The sequence below is a fragment of the Balearica regulorum genome, chromosome 11 (genome assembly GCF_011004875.1).
Source record: "Balearica regulorum gibbericeps isolate bBalReg1 chromosome 11, bBalReg1.pri, whole genome shotgun sequence".
NCBI lineage: Eukaryota > Metazoa > Chordata > Aves > Gruiformes > Gruidae > Balearica > Balearica regulorum.
The window spans coordinates 8,640,899-8,657,247 of NC_046194.1; the positions used below are offsets into that span (position 1 = coordinate 8,640,899).

The 16,349-nt window shown below is 38.4% G+C and overlaps 1 protein-coding gene across 8 annotated transcripts in view; it reads right to left on the bottom strand.

Annotated features, from left to right (window-relative positions):
* The window catches only part of LOC104640079 (integrator complex subunit 6-like), a 41,698-nt gene that overhangs the window by 8,881 nt on the left and 16,468 nt on the right, over positions 1-16,349 (bottom strand). For 6 of the 8 annotated variants that reach the window (XR_012837255.1, XR_012837254.1, XM_075763149.1 and 3 more), the window contains 8 exons: positions 13,351-13,500; positions 12,559-12,648; positions 12,147-12,330; positions 11,205-11,333; positions 9,026-9,189; positions 7,790-7,942; positions 6,067-6,199; positions 70-164 (listed from right to left, as the gene is read on the bottom strand). Coding sequence is in view for 6 of the 8 variants with exons in the window: in XM_075763149.1 (XP_075619264.1) it covers positions 70-164; positions 6,067-6,199; positions 7,790-7,942; positions 9,026-9,189; positions 11,205-11,333; positions 12,147-12,330; positions 12,559-12,648; positions 13,351-13,500 (1,098 nt within the window). In the remaining 2 variants the exon portion in view is untranslated. Of the gene's footprint in view, positions 1-69; positions 165-5,790; positions 5,872-6,066; positions 6,200-7,789; positions 7,943-9,025; positions 9,190-11,204; positions 11,334-12,146; positions 12,331-12,558; positions 12,649-13,350; positions 13,501-16,349 lie in introns of those variants that run through there. The other 2 variants (XM_075763154.1, XM_075763153.1) reach the window with 2 other exon arrangements.

Consider the following 16,349-nt stretch of genomic DNA (forward strand, 5'->3'; position numbering starts at 1 on the left):
TATGATGCACAGGACTCTGGTCACATCAGCCATTATACCCAGGGAGATGAAATGAGAAAAGGAACATACCAGTAAGTAGTAAGGAGGCATTGTTTTTAAGTAGTTGTCAAAAGCCTGCCGCCACTTCAGATTTGGCTTAAGTTTGTGAACCTTAAACAAGTCATCTGCAACAAGGAAAACAACAAGAGAAGGTTTCATTTACATAGTCCCAGACCATGAGCATTATCCAAACTTCAATGTGCCAAGTTTCCCCCCCCTTTTCTTCTCCCTCCACCCATCTCCCAATGGGGCTTCCCCACAAAAACTGTTCTCAGCCTTAGGTTTGAAGGATTGTGAATCCCCAGTCCTAGCTGCAGTAGACAATCCAGAACAAGTCTTCATTATAGGAAAACTTACAAGGTACACCAGACTTAAATACTGCATGCAACTACTAGCAGCACGGAAGGTGCAACAGATCCACCTGTTAAAGAGTTTCACCTTCCTTGCCTCTCTCTTGAATCATCAAGGACTGCCTGTATCTGATTAAACCAAATAACATCCATTTGGTTCAATTTCCATTTTCAGCCCAGCTTTCTTTTGGTCAACCTGTATGATGAATTCTGGTCTCCAATAAAAACATTCTTGGGCATCAAAGGGAAAGAAAGAAAGAAAAAAAAATATTTCTGGTCAGCTTTGCTAGACTCTGCTGGCAACTGCAGCAGAGAAGGGGTGCACCTCCAGCCACACTGCCTGCCTTGTGCCAGAGCAGCAAACTCTCCCACAGATATAGACAAAGACAGTAATTAGCTACAAAAACTGCTGTCCTTTAAGAGAGGGGCAACCAGACAAATTATTTCCTTTGGATACTGTTTTAGAAATACCTTGCTTGCACTAGAGGTGTACATATTGCCATTTAGGAAGCATGTACCTATTTGCTGCATGCTATAAACTGTAACAGTGATCTCTAAACAATGAAAACAAACACAGTATGCTGCAATTTATCACTTGAAATTATGGATTATCAATTGAGATCAAGTTTCTCCTTAGTAGGGCTGTAACATGCTGGCTAAGTGAGGCTAATGGAAGGATATCCAGGAATGGAGAAAGGGATGTCCAAATACTAACTGGGGAGAGCTGCAGGAGACAGAGATGCACAGAAGAGGGTGTGCAAAAGACAGATGCAGCAAGGAAATTGTTTTTTCCGGATTGAGCTTTCATGAAGATATATTTGGGGAAGAAAATTTGACTTGCATGGGATTCTACACAAATTGAACAGATGTTAAGGATACAATTTTCCAAGTTCTCACAGACAAACCACACTTAATCACAGGTATTTTCCAATCTAAATGAATTCTGTATCACATATAAAAACCATACTACAGATGCTAATTGTTCTCTTTCCTGGCCTGAAGGAAGTGGGGTGGAATGGGAGAGGACAAGTTAGAACTCCATTTAAAATCTCGGTATACCACATGCTTAGCACTATTATCCAAAAGAACCTGTGATATCATGACATATGGCAAATATAAAACAACATCCATTCTTATTTTATAAGCCTATTAGCTTTTTGCAGCAAAATGCAAGTTAAACTATATCCCCCCCCCCCATTCGAAATGAAAAAAAGAAAAATTAAAATGTTTGGTATCATAGCACATCCTAGTATTTTAAAGTCTAGGAGTTGGTTATGAGTATACGAGTACAGCTTGAACCTTAAACTGCTTATCAGCCCTTTATTGCTGTCTCACTTCCTGCACCGTGAAGGTTGTATCAGTATATAACCCCTACAGTTTGACTGCACAGCCACTCTTAAATAGCACACATGTTCATAATGCTCAGCTAGCTATGATTCTTAATCCCCAGCGTAGCTGTAGTCCAAGAATTCCAATGCAAGAGCATCTCCCTGATCTTTCCTATCCAAGAAATTCTCACGTCTAAGTAGAGATTCAGCAAAGATTTGCTATTTAAAATGAGAGCCTCTCCACAGCATGAACTCACTGCAGGAATTCCTGTCCTCTAAAAGGAAGACAGTCATGGTCGTAACTACAGCCACAAGTTTCAAAGAGAACATCACATCAACATCTTACCTGCCTCTGTCGCAAGAGTTTGAGACATACACTGTCAGCAGATTGCAACACAGGCACTTGAGATGTACTTTTTGCACTGTGCCCTGAGCTGCACATAATCATTTATATAAATAAGCAAACAAACAGTAACCCAGTTAAGTATGTCTTTGACAGATTAAATCCCAATTTTTTGTGGATAAAACCCAAAAGTATTGAAAAAAATCCTTTCATAAACCAGTTTTAATCCAACCTACTCATTTTCAGATACTATGCTGTATAGTCCACCTAATGCAGAATTCTTTTTAGTTCTAAACTCAGAGGGAGCTAAAGGCATTGGATAATTGGGAACATGGTATTAAAAACCACTAGGAAAGGGCCGCAAGATGCAACAATTCAAGAGAACAGGTAAAACTACAGACAGATCAGTTAATTTAAAACTGTTGCAAAGTCTTTATCCATTTCAGATTAATGTAAAAAACAACCAAATTGTAATAAACAGGATATAAATACACATCTTTAATACCCAGTACCACATAAGGGGACTTGATGCACTTTCAAGCTCAGCGAACAGTTTAAAAAAAAAAAAAAAAAGCATGAGAGAATGGTCAGCAGGTAATTTTAGTAGTTCAGCTAGAGCCTAATTACAAGAACTGTTCACGTGACAACAGTTTAGTTGTGAGTGACAGTTTGCACCACGTAACTCGAAGTAAAAACTTACACTTAAAAACAAAACTACCACAAACAAAATACCACCACTCACATTAAAGTCCACCTGAGCAAGTACACCACCATTCCATCGAATCCTATAATTCTCTGAGCTTTCTAATGCCTCTGTACTAATAGATATACTCCTTTGTTTTAAGCAGTAGAGACTCACGATTTTACATTCACAGAAAGCAGCATCCCTCCCTGCAAACACTCTAGGCAAAAATAAGGCACTACAACGTAAAATAGTATTCACCATTAAAAAAGGTATTGTGACACTTTTCCCATTGATACAAAACGTTTAGCTCTCCTTCCCAGCGCCACAGCTTGCTACGTTCACATTTGTGAGAAAGACAGCCCTTGATTTCCAAAATATAAAATCATTACTTGCAGGTTCTCTCAAGGTGCCTGTAAAAGCACCAAAGGAAACTGTCCATGTTGCAGTCCTTCATGGGCAGACATTTTCTAAATGCTCATCCTTCTGCATATTTAAACCCACAAAGGGTATTAACCACCTTCTCATGGTATTGTCACCACGGCTGTTTCAGCACTGCTTCTGCTGGCACTCCCATGAATAATCACCTCTATTGCCCAGCAGCGCCTGCCCTCCCACTAACGCAAGCAAGATCAGCCAAAGAAACATCGTGGGCAAGGCCAGAGCATTCAGAAGTATAACTCATCTTTGCTAAGCTCTCTCTAAGCCCTTGTTTGACTTCTACTTTATGAACTCAGCTGTACAATTGTCTTTAAACAGAAAAATATCTCAAGTACAATAGCCTTGCTAGTACCAGATAAAGGCAATAATCCTTCAAGAGGAAATTTCTATAATCCATGGGCCAAACATATTCAGCATCAAAGTATGTCAGCATCTATCTGAAAAGTTCTGCCTTCAGAAGTCTGCCTTACACTGAAAAAAAGACAGGAACTGCACCCCACCTCCTCAGTTGTCAGAGCAAACCACCACCCCCCAAGCTAGTCACAACAAGAATTTTTATCAGACAACCAATTTACCACAGTGCATGGGTCAGGTTAATGCATGGGCCGTGTGGCCTCGCCGTTTTACAAAGTCTCATGAATTGGCTCCTTTCCTTACAAAGCTTCAGTCTAAAAGCAGACCCGTTAAGTTACAGGCTAGGGGAGGATACAGGATTCCCAAATCCACACTTGCAGAAACAGATACATAAATCACCAAGTTCATAGGATGTGCTACAATTTACCTCCTTCAGTCATGGGCCACTACAACTTGTTTCCATTTGCTCAAGTATCACTTGCAAGCCTCCTCATGCACGCATGCCTATCTTACCTGTCTTTTAGGGCTCTTACATTATTTTCCAAAAACACAACTAACAAAAACACAGGAGGAATACAAAAATGCAAAAAAATTTCATAAGCATCTTGCTATCTGTTTACAAGGCTGAACATATGTAAGTCACTTGATATGACATTACAAATGATGTAGTTGTAAAGCAGTTTTGGCTTTGTCTGAAAGAGTCACTAGAAGGAGGGAGAGAGATTATCCACAGTACTATCCCAAGGTAAGTCCCAGTCCTCCAACACAATGTTCTACCAGTAGGGCAATAGCCACTAGAACCTCGCTGCTGCACCAACATGGGTGGCAGTAATTGAACAGAGCACTTATCCTGGGCTCGTAAATTCTCACATCCTTTTTAATCTGTGCAAGAGAGTAATGAAAAATTGGTTTTACACACGCAAATCAGTCCTCTACTGAGCCAGTGTCCACTATTGGTAAGCATTAAGACAGACACAGGGGGAGGGTTTAAAACCAGAAACAACCCCTACCTACAGACAACCACAGTCAGTATTTTTAAAAAACTTAACAGGTATGCTGCTTATCATCTCAGTCATCTTCTGTACTGCTAAGTAGAAAAGGGGCCAGATCTGCTTTCTTGTTTTATGTATGCGCCACAGAACTTAATTCCACCATGCCTTAGAGACTAAGGATAAAAAAAGCCCTGGAACAAGATTTGAACATAACACTTTGTGTATGTGTTTGTGTTAACAATACAGAATGCACAGTATTTGTGTTCTAGAGAAAACATCTGCTTTGTAACTCGGGCGACATGGAAGCTCTGCGTTTCTCTTGAACCAGCCTTCAGAAATTTAAGATGTGGGATACCAGGTGAGTAAACTGTAGAACAGCACTACACATACTGAAAAATGCCTTTCTCCAAAGCGTAGGAAGAGCTTTATAGCCCTGCAAAAAAAGGCAGGGGGAAGACAAGAGCTGCCAGGGAAGACAGAGCTGAACTGCAAGTGTCAACATCAAAACGAATAGGGAAATTCATTTAGTATCAGCAATAGCTTTTCAGCTAGTGGATCTGCTGCAGTAATTCAGTAGCCACAAACTTGCAGAAATTCTAATTTAGCCTAGAAGTATCCTACTTGCACACTTTGGGACAGTTATTAGGCTACATGGATGACTACGTAAGACAGATTCAAGTTGTCAGCAAGCACAAGTTTCTTTTTTTGGTTATGACCAGGATTATGAAAAAGCATTCCTAAACTGCGTTGTGGGTTTTTTTCTAGAAATGAATGGAAGAATACTGTGTAAGACAGTAAGAGTCAACGTTAATTCTCTTGACCTCCACTGTTCTTCTGTATCACTAAACACACCCACAAAAACCAGAAGGAAAAAGCCTTACAGCACCTGAAACTAAAAGGGTTAGTAACACCCAGGAAACTCTTCTCTCTGCCATTACCTTTATGCCAGAACCCCAATAGCCACCATTATTATGGCAGTTATTCACACAGCACCTTTTCATACCGCCTTTCCTGTAGAAAGTAATTTCATTGTGGGAGTAAAAAACACACTGGTCCTTTGGGTAGGGAAGAAATGCAGATTGTTTCACAGCTCAATTCCTTCTTACTGCTCTAAACTGCATCAGGGAATGCCCTCTTCCCAACACCCATGACAAACACTGCATCTGATCCTCCAGTAAAAAATTAGCTGCTACAAGAGCAACTGCAAAACCTGGATACACCACACCCTAAATGAGGGAAAAGAATGGAGGTTGAAGCTTACTCCAGGTTAAGGAAGAGGCTACGTGTCTAGGAGGTGAACAGCATCAAACATGCACTGGAAGCAGGTAGCTCTCCTCCTCTGCTGGAGAGAAAAAAAGGGAGAGGGGGTATGAAAATCCTCTCCTCCCAAATTATGTTAAAGAGTTTGCAACATTCTCTACTCTCTGATCTCCATTATTTTATAATGTCTCAAACTAAGGCAGAACACCAACCATTATTGTTTTTCTTTTACTCTGAAGTAGCTGCATTGGCAGGCCAATGTAAATTTATTACCTACCTAACAACGGAAGTAAAACAGGATAGTTGTAAGGCATCACAAAGAGGTTTACACAGGTTAAAGTAGTGCTTGCTTTTAAATACCCAAACGGATGGCCAAGTTCGCTGTATTTTCCACTGCTACTCACAAATACCTGATAAAGAATAAGAGATATCACTGTATTAGAAGAACATGAAGAATATTTTTTTTAAATTAAAAATAACTTAATCTATCTGAATCCAACTGCATTAAGACAGCTAATTATCATAAACAGCCAAGTTTGAGGTCGCACACATCAGGATGAGTATGCACTTACATTCCCCAGTCACAACATTCAGTGTACCCCCAGTCAGCGTGGAAATGCTCTTCACAGTATAATCTTTAGTGAAACTACCTTGAAGTGATGCTCTGAAAAGTTCTTTTAAATTATTTAATATAGGTTAGGGGACATCTTTTGAAGATATCTTAAAAACAATCTATTTGAAATTAGTCTTCTGACTCAAAATAGCATGACTAAAATTTACAATACTGATAGAAGAAACCTAGAACTTTTTAAGCATAGAAATTAAACAAAACATTCAAGAAACATCTTTTAATTATGTCAAGCACCAACATTCTTAACATTGAGCCTTTTTTTTTTTTTTAAAGTGTATATATATGGGGATATTACCCTTGAAAAGCAATACTTACAAACAACTATTTCAACAGGATAAAGATGGTACATAATCTTATTGGGACAGTCAAAATAACCCACATCTAACAAAAAATAGTCTTCCTAGAAAAAAGTAAACCTTACAATAAAAAGGAAGTGTTTTTCCTGTATTTTGTTTTTTCAGAGAATAAGGAATAGGCTCATTGTTATAGAAACCATGTAACAAACCCTATTTCTCTAGTCTGTAAGGGTCTCATATGTAGCTGGGAGAAGAAAAGCAGTTTTTGGGAAAACAGCAGAGTAGTTTTAATAACCCAGGCAAATAATGTACCTATGAATACTTCAAGGACATTTTTGAAATTAGTTTATTAATAATAACCTCAATTTCTCTTCTGGAAATGCATGTTGTATTTTCAGTTAAGTTGCAATATTTATTAGGGAAACAAAAACATGAAAGAGACCATCAAAACCACCTTTCCAGCTAAAAAGTATCACACTAAGCAAACTCCTGCTGTACATATTAACTGTTCTTCACAAGAACACCATTGAGAAGGGAATTACAAGTCTTATTTTATAGAGTATGCAGAAACAAGTCACTCATCAAAAAACAAATTACAAAAGGAGCATGTGACAAAGGATTTCAGCAAAAGAACTTTGACTCTTCAAGGCCAATCTAGTCAACAAGATCAACAGCTTCCATTCAATTCCCATTAGCAGTTTCAACCATCTAGTGGAAATTATTTGCAGCTGTTGATTAGGTAACATGATGGAAACTAGTGCCAGGTTTTCCCTGTAAGCAAATGGAAGCCTACAGAGAATTTCAATTTAGCCAAGAATGGAACCTGCGGGACACATTTCTTAGCAAAATGAGATGGACCTAGAAACAGAATTAAATGAGATTACAAAGCCTGTAGAGGAAACACTCATTCTGACTCCTGATAATTCTATTAGAAAGGAGGTAACTGAAACCTTGACACATTTCTTCTCATCAACTGCAGAGTCTGCAACCAGACCCAAATTCTCCAGGCTTACAAAGACTGAAGTACCTTAGGATGCCCATTACATTTCTAAAATCAAATAAAGGGTAAATACCTGCCAGCAGGTATGAGGAGACTTTCGTTCCAAGATGTACTGTGTTAAGGGTGAAGGCTCAAGCTCATACTTGTCAAAAGGAAGCTTGTCTATTACCATTGGCTCACAATCAACACAGGAGAACCTCACAACAGGGTGAGCTGTTCGTGGAGGCTAAAAGGAAGGGAAAAAACAACATATCAATTGTCTGGTATTTATGGTAAACAGATCAGCTGTCTTAAAGATACATACACACGTGTTCTACCATCCTAAAGGCTTAAACTCAGTTTCTACAATTTCCTTTAAAAAGAAAAAAAGATACAAGCTCCCACAGTAGAATATAGACTAATTCTCTAACTTAAAAAAAAGCCACACACATATATAAACATTCTTCCCACCAAGAAAAAAACATGGTTAATACACGACTATTTATCCTGATATTTAAAAGCCTCCACGCCAATCAACCTATAGTATCACAGACAGGTCTAAAGAAAAAACCTTCAATTCCGTTTCCCAGATTGTTCTTGATGTTCACAGAATTACAGACATGAAACTATGCTCACTTCGCAAAGGACATCTTAAGATACTCCCTGCCAAGTCTGATTTTTTTTCCTCTTGAATCACGGAGGGAAAACAGTACCTTGAGCACTTGCAAAGTACAGAAACAGAACATGCCTAACAAAAGAGAGATGTTTAGAAATGCTAGTAAGACATGCCAAATGTATGATCATTTCATTAAGGAAAGGAGAAATGAATGCTGGTTTTCCCTCTTTTTCCTGAATGGGGTAACTCTTCTGTTTCAGTTTTAATTCTTCCTGCTAATGAAAGAAGAGTCCATACATGAAGTAATACTAAGCAGAGAAAACATGGCTAATCTTCTATCAAAAACAAATACTCCTTTTTCCATATAAATGCATTTTATAAAGCTTTGATTAAAATTTAATAGGTTAACTATGATTTATACCATGTGAAGTGATTTATAGTTTAATTTTATAGTCCTTTAAAAACCATTTACCAAATTAACTAACCATATACACGGAAGTACACCTTCCAGATGCAAAAAAATATCACAGCATACAGTATCCACATTAGATTATATCACTCTGTACTAAAAATAGTTTTAACTATCCTTTTAAAGCAAATTCAGATCATATTAGTAAACAGAGAAAGTAAAAAAACCAAAACACTACTGTATTATTCATTTTCAATCTGTTTCATTAGGTGTAGAATCCTTTTATCAGTTCTTATTTTACTTACCAGTGTTGGTGAATTCTGATCAGGCCAAAAAGATTCTGGGATTGGCCAGTGCCCAACAGGAACACCAGTTTTAGGGTTAGGCCGTACATAAATGAGTTTATGACAACTATGCCACGGTTGAGAAGCAAATGAATTGATGGGCCTGGATGAATCAACAAGTCCATCTAAAATTTAAACAAAGCAAAATAACAACAAGAAAAGAAAAAGCTACATGCATGCATTTGTCTCCCAGCAAAATTTCTGTACTAGAAACCAATGAGGTGTTTCATTACAATTGTTTTAAAGACGTAAAGATGTTTACACATCAGCGGTTGATAAAACTATACGTCAAAATGCAGAACAGCATCATCTGAGAAACAATGATAACATTTGCCCACATCTACCCTTCTGCTCCTGTGGCATAGCCATTCGATAATTAGTGCAGCAAGGCATACTCACATATTATGGAAAATGCTATTTGCTTAAGCTTAGCACTTTGATAGAGATATGCTGGGCAACAGCAAGCCTATCATTTTTAGTTCTGCTGCACCTGTAAAGACTGATAAGTTGCATTTACAGTCTTTCTACGTGGGATGCAAAGCTCTCTGACTGATGCTGCCACTAGCGGAAACTGGAAGTGGAAAACAGGAAGTCAGATGCATCTTGCAGGAACAGCTTTTGTCACATTTTTAATTAGTAAGAATTCACAGATCACACAAATCCCACTCCCTACTGGAACGCCCCAGCGTTTTCCACCAGCCCACTGCCGTGTACCAGCACAGACTCCCCCTCACACCAAGGACAAACAAGTTTGTAGCGTAAGTTTTGAAGACTGTTCTTCAAAGCAGAAGCACAGCAGAGATCACCCATTTAAAGAATCTTTTCATTGTAAAGGTACTTTACGCTACTAATATTCCCTGCTTTAGATAGCTGGCCAATAATACTATGTACCCGAAAGGCATTTTGCACATCAGTTTGGTTTCTCTCCATTACATGTGCAGTGATTTTTCTGGCATTGTTAAATCCCATCAAATTTCTCCGTAGTTTAGGACTTTCTCGATTCGTGTAAAGAGGGAAAGTCTCGATATTTTTGTACATTCATATCCACTGTACATCACTATTTAAGTTTGACAAAAATAAATATAAAAAGCCCCAAATTTTACCAGCCTTTTTTGCTACATAGGAGAATATTTGGGCCAAGAGAGACAGGAATTTGCTGAGGAACTGTCCTGCACAGCACTATAGGAAAGTCTTCCAATAAAATGGCATTTAAATAAGCAAAAGAAGAAAATATATATATACACACACACACAGAGAGAGCAAGAAAAAGGCAATTCAAGAATGAAAGCAGGAATAAAGCTGGCTATGCTAGGATGCTCAGGGGATCCTAAAAGCCATTATGTTTCTGACATTCCAGGAACATCCTCATTTCCTAAACATGAACTGGTTGGCTCTCTATCCTTCCTTTCAGCCATGAATTTCTGCAAATCTGAAAAACTGCTCCACATTAAGAGTGCATTTTCCTCTTCCCTGTTATGCACTTTACTTGCAGCTAGCAAAATAATTCCTTGTTCTTTGCACAGTTTTTCACTTGCAGCTAAGAACATTCTAACAAAACTTACTGTGTTGTGATCAATTAGCAGAATGAAAATATACAAAAGGTTAAGCACTGAGATAACTTTAGAGATGTTTAAGTATTTAAATACACTAGTCCTGGATTTAATTCTTTTAAAACCAAGTTTTGACAACACTGTAATTCAAACTTTATTACTTCCTGCAAGCATTTGTTTCCCTCAGCCCCCAAAAAAGAGGCGAGAAAAGAATGACAGCGGACCTAGCAAGCAGGTAGACTGTCCATGCAAATGTGTGCAAATATACGTCACCATTTAACTTACCAAGGATCAAACTAACACTTGTAAAAAATATAACAAGGACAAGACTAAGCATAAACAAACATAAAAAAGCTATGAACAGCACATCCATTACGATTTGGGGTATTTAGAGAGATAGCAGAGCTCTGTCACTGAAGCATATAAGCTTTATAGCTCAATCACTTTTTTAGAATGTATTAGGCATTCAATGCATCCTGTACACTACAGTGAAAAGCTGGTAGGAAGGACATCGAAGACACTTAAGGACATTTGCTTGCATACAAAACATTTCTTCTTGAAGATCAGGGGAAAGGAAACAGTTACTATACCTTCTCCAACAGGAGCCGGATCTGGTCCTGACTTTTCAAAGTTAATAACAACTCCACTTTGGACTTTTTGAACTAGAGATTCTAAACATTGATTCAACATTCTTTGTGTCCGAACGCAGTAAGAACGACCTATACAAGAGAAGTTACACAGGGAAAATACGAAAGCAAGTTTAGAGTAATATTAATTAAGAAATATGTTTTATTACATAAGTCACACTGACAAGGCTTTCAGTGTTATCCAAAGTTTGTTGCTATTATTTTGTATAAGTTTATGTGGAAGGCAAAATACTTTTCAGATGCAATATGACCAAGTAGGAAAAAAAAAAACACCCAACCAAAACAATTTGCTGAACTTTTCCTCATTAGTAAAAGTGGCCACTAAGGCTAAATCAGGCTGGTCCAACACCCTTTAGAACATCTGATATCACAAGTCTAGGTAATCTATCTGCTTTTGTCTACCTCACCAACTCCTATACACTCCCAAATCTCCCCATCCCACACAACATTTTTTTCAAGCACCAATTAAAAAAAAAACAAACTGATGAACATCTCAAGGAACAGGCTCCAGAATTAATTCTTTCAAGATTAAATTTAGCTTATTAGCCCTGTGGCAGAATTAACATCTCAATAATACCTGTCCCACTCAATTCAACATTTAAATAACAAATCTCATGACTGAGCAAAGCCAACCACTGGAAGGACAATCTAAGAAATTTTCCAATCCCTCCTACAAGTGCATTAAGAAAATTCCCTCACATCCAGAAGATCTGAAATAGGAATATGGTTTTATTTTAAAGTTCTGCGCTACCGCAAACCAAGCTCAAAAAACACGGACACTAAGTAATTCAGATGGAGAAAACAGCAAGAGGTGAAGTTGAATCCAAGAAATACTTCAAGGCAAATACTTCAAATGTGAACCAAAGCAAAGTAACATTCAGTTACCTCCTGTAACTTCACACATCTGTGTGATGGCAGATTCATCAGTAGGCACACTCCCAAGCTGCTCTGGTTCAGCAGATGCAGCTCCTGGCAAACGCAGCACTAGAGCAAACAGCCTTTGATCCCAACGAAACGGTTCTTTGGTTAGTTCACTTCCAGGCAAAGGAGAATTCAAAGGAAGATTAAGCTGGTAAAGAAAGATTTAAGAATATTTTCAAGAACTTGACAAACCAATGCTCATCAATTTATCTGAAGTTATAGTCTAGAAACTCATGTGAACAACGCATTTAGCGGCTGGGCAATGACAGGATAGCTAGTTTCTGTTCTCTATTATAAAACAGGTTGATGAAGCAGAAGTACTATTAGAAGGAAAAAACAATTCATATTAGTCTCAGCATAGCACTTGCAAGATTACCTCCTCCTGAACTCCAGCCGTATTTGTCAGTTTGTTTCCGTCTGTGATGGTAATCAAAATAGATGGCTCCAAAAAGAATGGATTCCTTCCCTAGAGACAAAAGCACAGGAATGTGCTAAGTAAGCCTAACACTCAGTTATAGACTTATATTTTTTTGTCATTTTAAAATAAATAGTAAAATGAGCAATCTTTCAAAATAATCCTGTAACTTTCTTTCAATAGGTGTGGAGCAATACAGAACTACGCAAGATGTGCTGCTCTGTGCACTCTCACACACACACTGAAGATTTTTAGAATTAGACTAGTCTTCTTCCTCCAGTAATAGTACAGAACTCCTCTAACCCACAAAGCAGCGTGTAAGTTGGTAATAATACAGAGAACTTGGAATTTCGTGGCCACAGCGGGGCAAGAAACACTTTTAACTGGACTCTTCAAATGTGGGAGAGCGGAAGTCAGGTCATTAACTAAATAACATAAAACTGCAAATCAGATTCACTGCTATCCAGTGTACAAACTTCCATACAGCAATTGTGTATCTACGGTCAGGGTCATTTATACTACTCTTTCTTTGTAGTTCAATAAGGAAAAAAGTGCTGGTATGTTCAGTAGATATAAGAAAAAAAGAAGGAAAAAACAGTTCACAGTTCAAGTTTTAACACACAGCTACCCAACATCAAAAAAAAAAAGCGTAAAATGCAAACCCAAACTTGAACCACCAAAATCCTCCCCCAACTACAACTTCAAAGCACACAGAAAAATAATTAAAAAAAAGACTATAAACAGATTTGTTACCTGTCCATAGTTGTCTATTCCAGACACTAATCTATTGAGATTTAACAAGTCAAACGATGACCTGAGTGCTTGACCAAGGGTTGTTAGTCCCGAAGCCTGAAGATTTTTCAATTCATTCATGAATGTTGCATGGTTTTCCTTCCACCCAGCCTATTACATAAGACAAAAAAAAACTTATTGGTTATTTTAGCAACAAACTGCAATCAACTGCAAGTTGTTGTTTATCCCCCTTCCCACCAAAAATTAGATTATATTCCTAATTAAAGGATATGCTGCATCATTTACATGCTACACACACCTAATCCATGTATGCACAACTTGAAGTGAAACATACAGTTAAGCCTTCAATGGGAGATTCACAACACACACGCATTGTCAAGTGTTTGAAAGAATTTGCAAATACCCAGCTCTTACCATGAAACCTGCTGTAGAGGTGATGCAATTAATACAAGTAATTGGATTAAGCATGTGAACATTTTATTAGAAGAAACTGTCAAATTTGGAAATCAGAACTGCAGCTGCCAAAGTACAGCAATGATAAAACAAAGATACAAGCAGCATAATATTGCTGCTTCTTCTGACATACCCCTCCCCCTTTCCTCCATAAATCAAGGCTGGAAGGAAAGAAAGGATGCATTTGCAACATGTACTAATGCCAGAGTTAAAAAAAAAATAATTTAAGTGACAGTTAAAAAGAAGAAAGATAAACAAGTAATAGTAACAGTGACTGCCATCTTTGGCCCCTAGTTGTATCCTCCCCTTCCCACAATTTCCTCAAGTAGGAAGCAAGCAAGCATATCAATTTAGTAGCAGGAATATTTAAAAAAAAATCATAATCAGCTATTTTTAGTATTACATGACTCTTGCTCAACTTTTCTATTTTTCTTGTACTTCCTCCCACCCCAGCCCACCAGGCTCAGTTCATGCCTTGTAATGTATTATCAAGCACCCTCTGTCACTTCTGCATTGCAAACCACTTGCCTTTCTCCTACCTTGGTATTTCAACTGCCAGCCCTCTAACTACACTCTTCTGCCTTTACTTTCTACGGAGCAGTTGCAAACGCTCCATGTAACACAGAACCAAATCACTGTTTAGAGAGTCTTAGTATCACAGCTTGAAAAAAAGTTATTATTGCTGACAAAGCCTGCAGAACATTCAAAGGAACAGCAAGAAGGGATGAAGAAGGATCAGTCCTACCAAGCACTCTGGATCCTATGGTAAACATGGCTAACATACATCAGCATCAGTTGTGATTCATATACCCTTCTCTCAAAAAGTGGTATGCTGCAGAGTTCAGAAGCTATTTTAGAAAACACTAGTTCACAGGGAATCAGTGCAGGATTTAAGCCACCTCGACTAAATCAAGCAAAGCCTGAAAACCCCAGATGGAAGCCTTGCTATCACATCTTGCTCTCCAAACCGTTCTTGCGGTAAGCAAGCAGTTATTCACCCAGGCTCGCTATCATCTGGCACCAGAGACATTCCCATGCTCCACAAGGAATCCTAGCTACGCAGACACAGAGAGAATCATTTCAGTCTGACTTTTGCTGGGACAACCTCCAAGTAGGTTCTCTCTTCCCTGGTGCACTGGGCTCAGCAGCCATCACCTGCTGGCTATGCCATGCTGTGCAAGAACTCAAAAGGACGGCATTTTCCTGTAGTTTTTTTAAACAGCTATATCTCTTTAGTACACACTATAGGCTGCATAGATGGTCATAGGATTGACAGGTTGAGAGCCATAAACAAATACAAGAACGGAGTAGAAAGGAAGGACATGAGGCAATCGATGTCTCCACTGAGTTCTCAGGCCTAAGCTAAAAGGGCTGCTTTTCAGAATGAGGAATTATCATAAGGAGATTCAACAAAACCAGTTTTTGGTCAAGTTTAGCTTCCTGTACCAGTTCTTCAAGATTCAGATTAGCGCAAGGGAAACAGAAAACTCTGCAATGAGGCAAAGACAGAACAAACTTTCAGCAGGACTGGCCCAGTTTTATCAAACTGCACTTGAAGCTCAAAGGAACAGTACAGTTCCATCAGCCAGGTAATTCTCAATAAAACACCATCAACACCTTCTCACCACCACAGCTTAAGGAAATACCACATCTCATCAGCTGAGCCTCAGCAACTCCCAACACATGCTCTCAGCCCAAGGCAAGAATAAAGCATAAACACAGGGTCATTGCTTTGGAGTACAAGTGATTTAGTTAACCTTTTCAGAGTAAAAGAACCCCAAATCCCAGCCAGGTGATTTGTGTTATCCTAAAAAAGCTTGCCTTAAAACAATTTAAAGTGAACAATTACAAAAATCTTCTTGTATGAATTCTATGAACCCTCAGATGCAGGTGAAACTGCTCCATTTTGTTTGGTAAAAACACTTATCATATTAGTTCAGCTTCTGGGCAACAACCAGGCTGTAGTTAAGTAAGTGTTTTCCAGTAAAGACTGCTGTTTGAGTGACTTTGTTGCAAAAGTGCATTGAGGGGGTGTGGAGGAGGAACATGATGTATAAAACATTTACAAAGGAAACACTATTCCTAGCCTAAACTCTTGATTTGAACTCTAATGAATGTAAGAGTATTTCTTTATAAAATAAACAGTAACAATCTTCACTGCCATTTGGAGATTCTGCTATTTTCCTTTTCTGAAAACATGTGCTTGGCTTCCAGCTCCTACTGTGTTTGATCCAGCTGCAGTGTGGTCAGCTGCCTGCAAAATACGCTGCCGTTTTCGCCAAGCACAACCAAGGAAGCTGAAGATACAAGGAGCAGCTGATCACCACTGGTTTGCCTTCAAGGAAAATTATTTTTCATCATCTTACAGCCTCTCACAGGATCTTTAAAAATAAAGAGCTGAGAACTGTACCTTTTAAATAAACAGCATAACAACAAAGAACTTCTCATTAAGCAAACGAGGGCAGCAAATGCAAGATTTCCTAATTCCATACCAAGTTTTAAATAAAGGTCAGATTAGCACACTAACATTCTCTAGCTTATCCTCA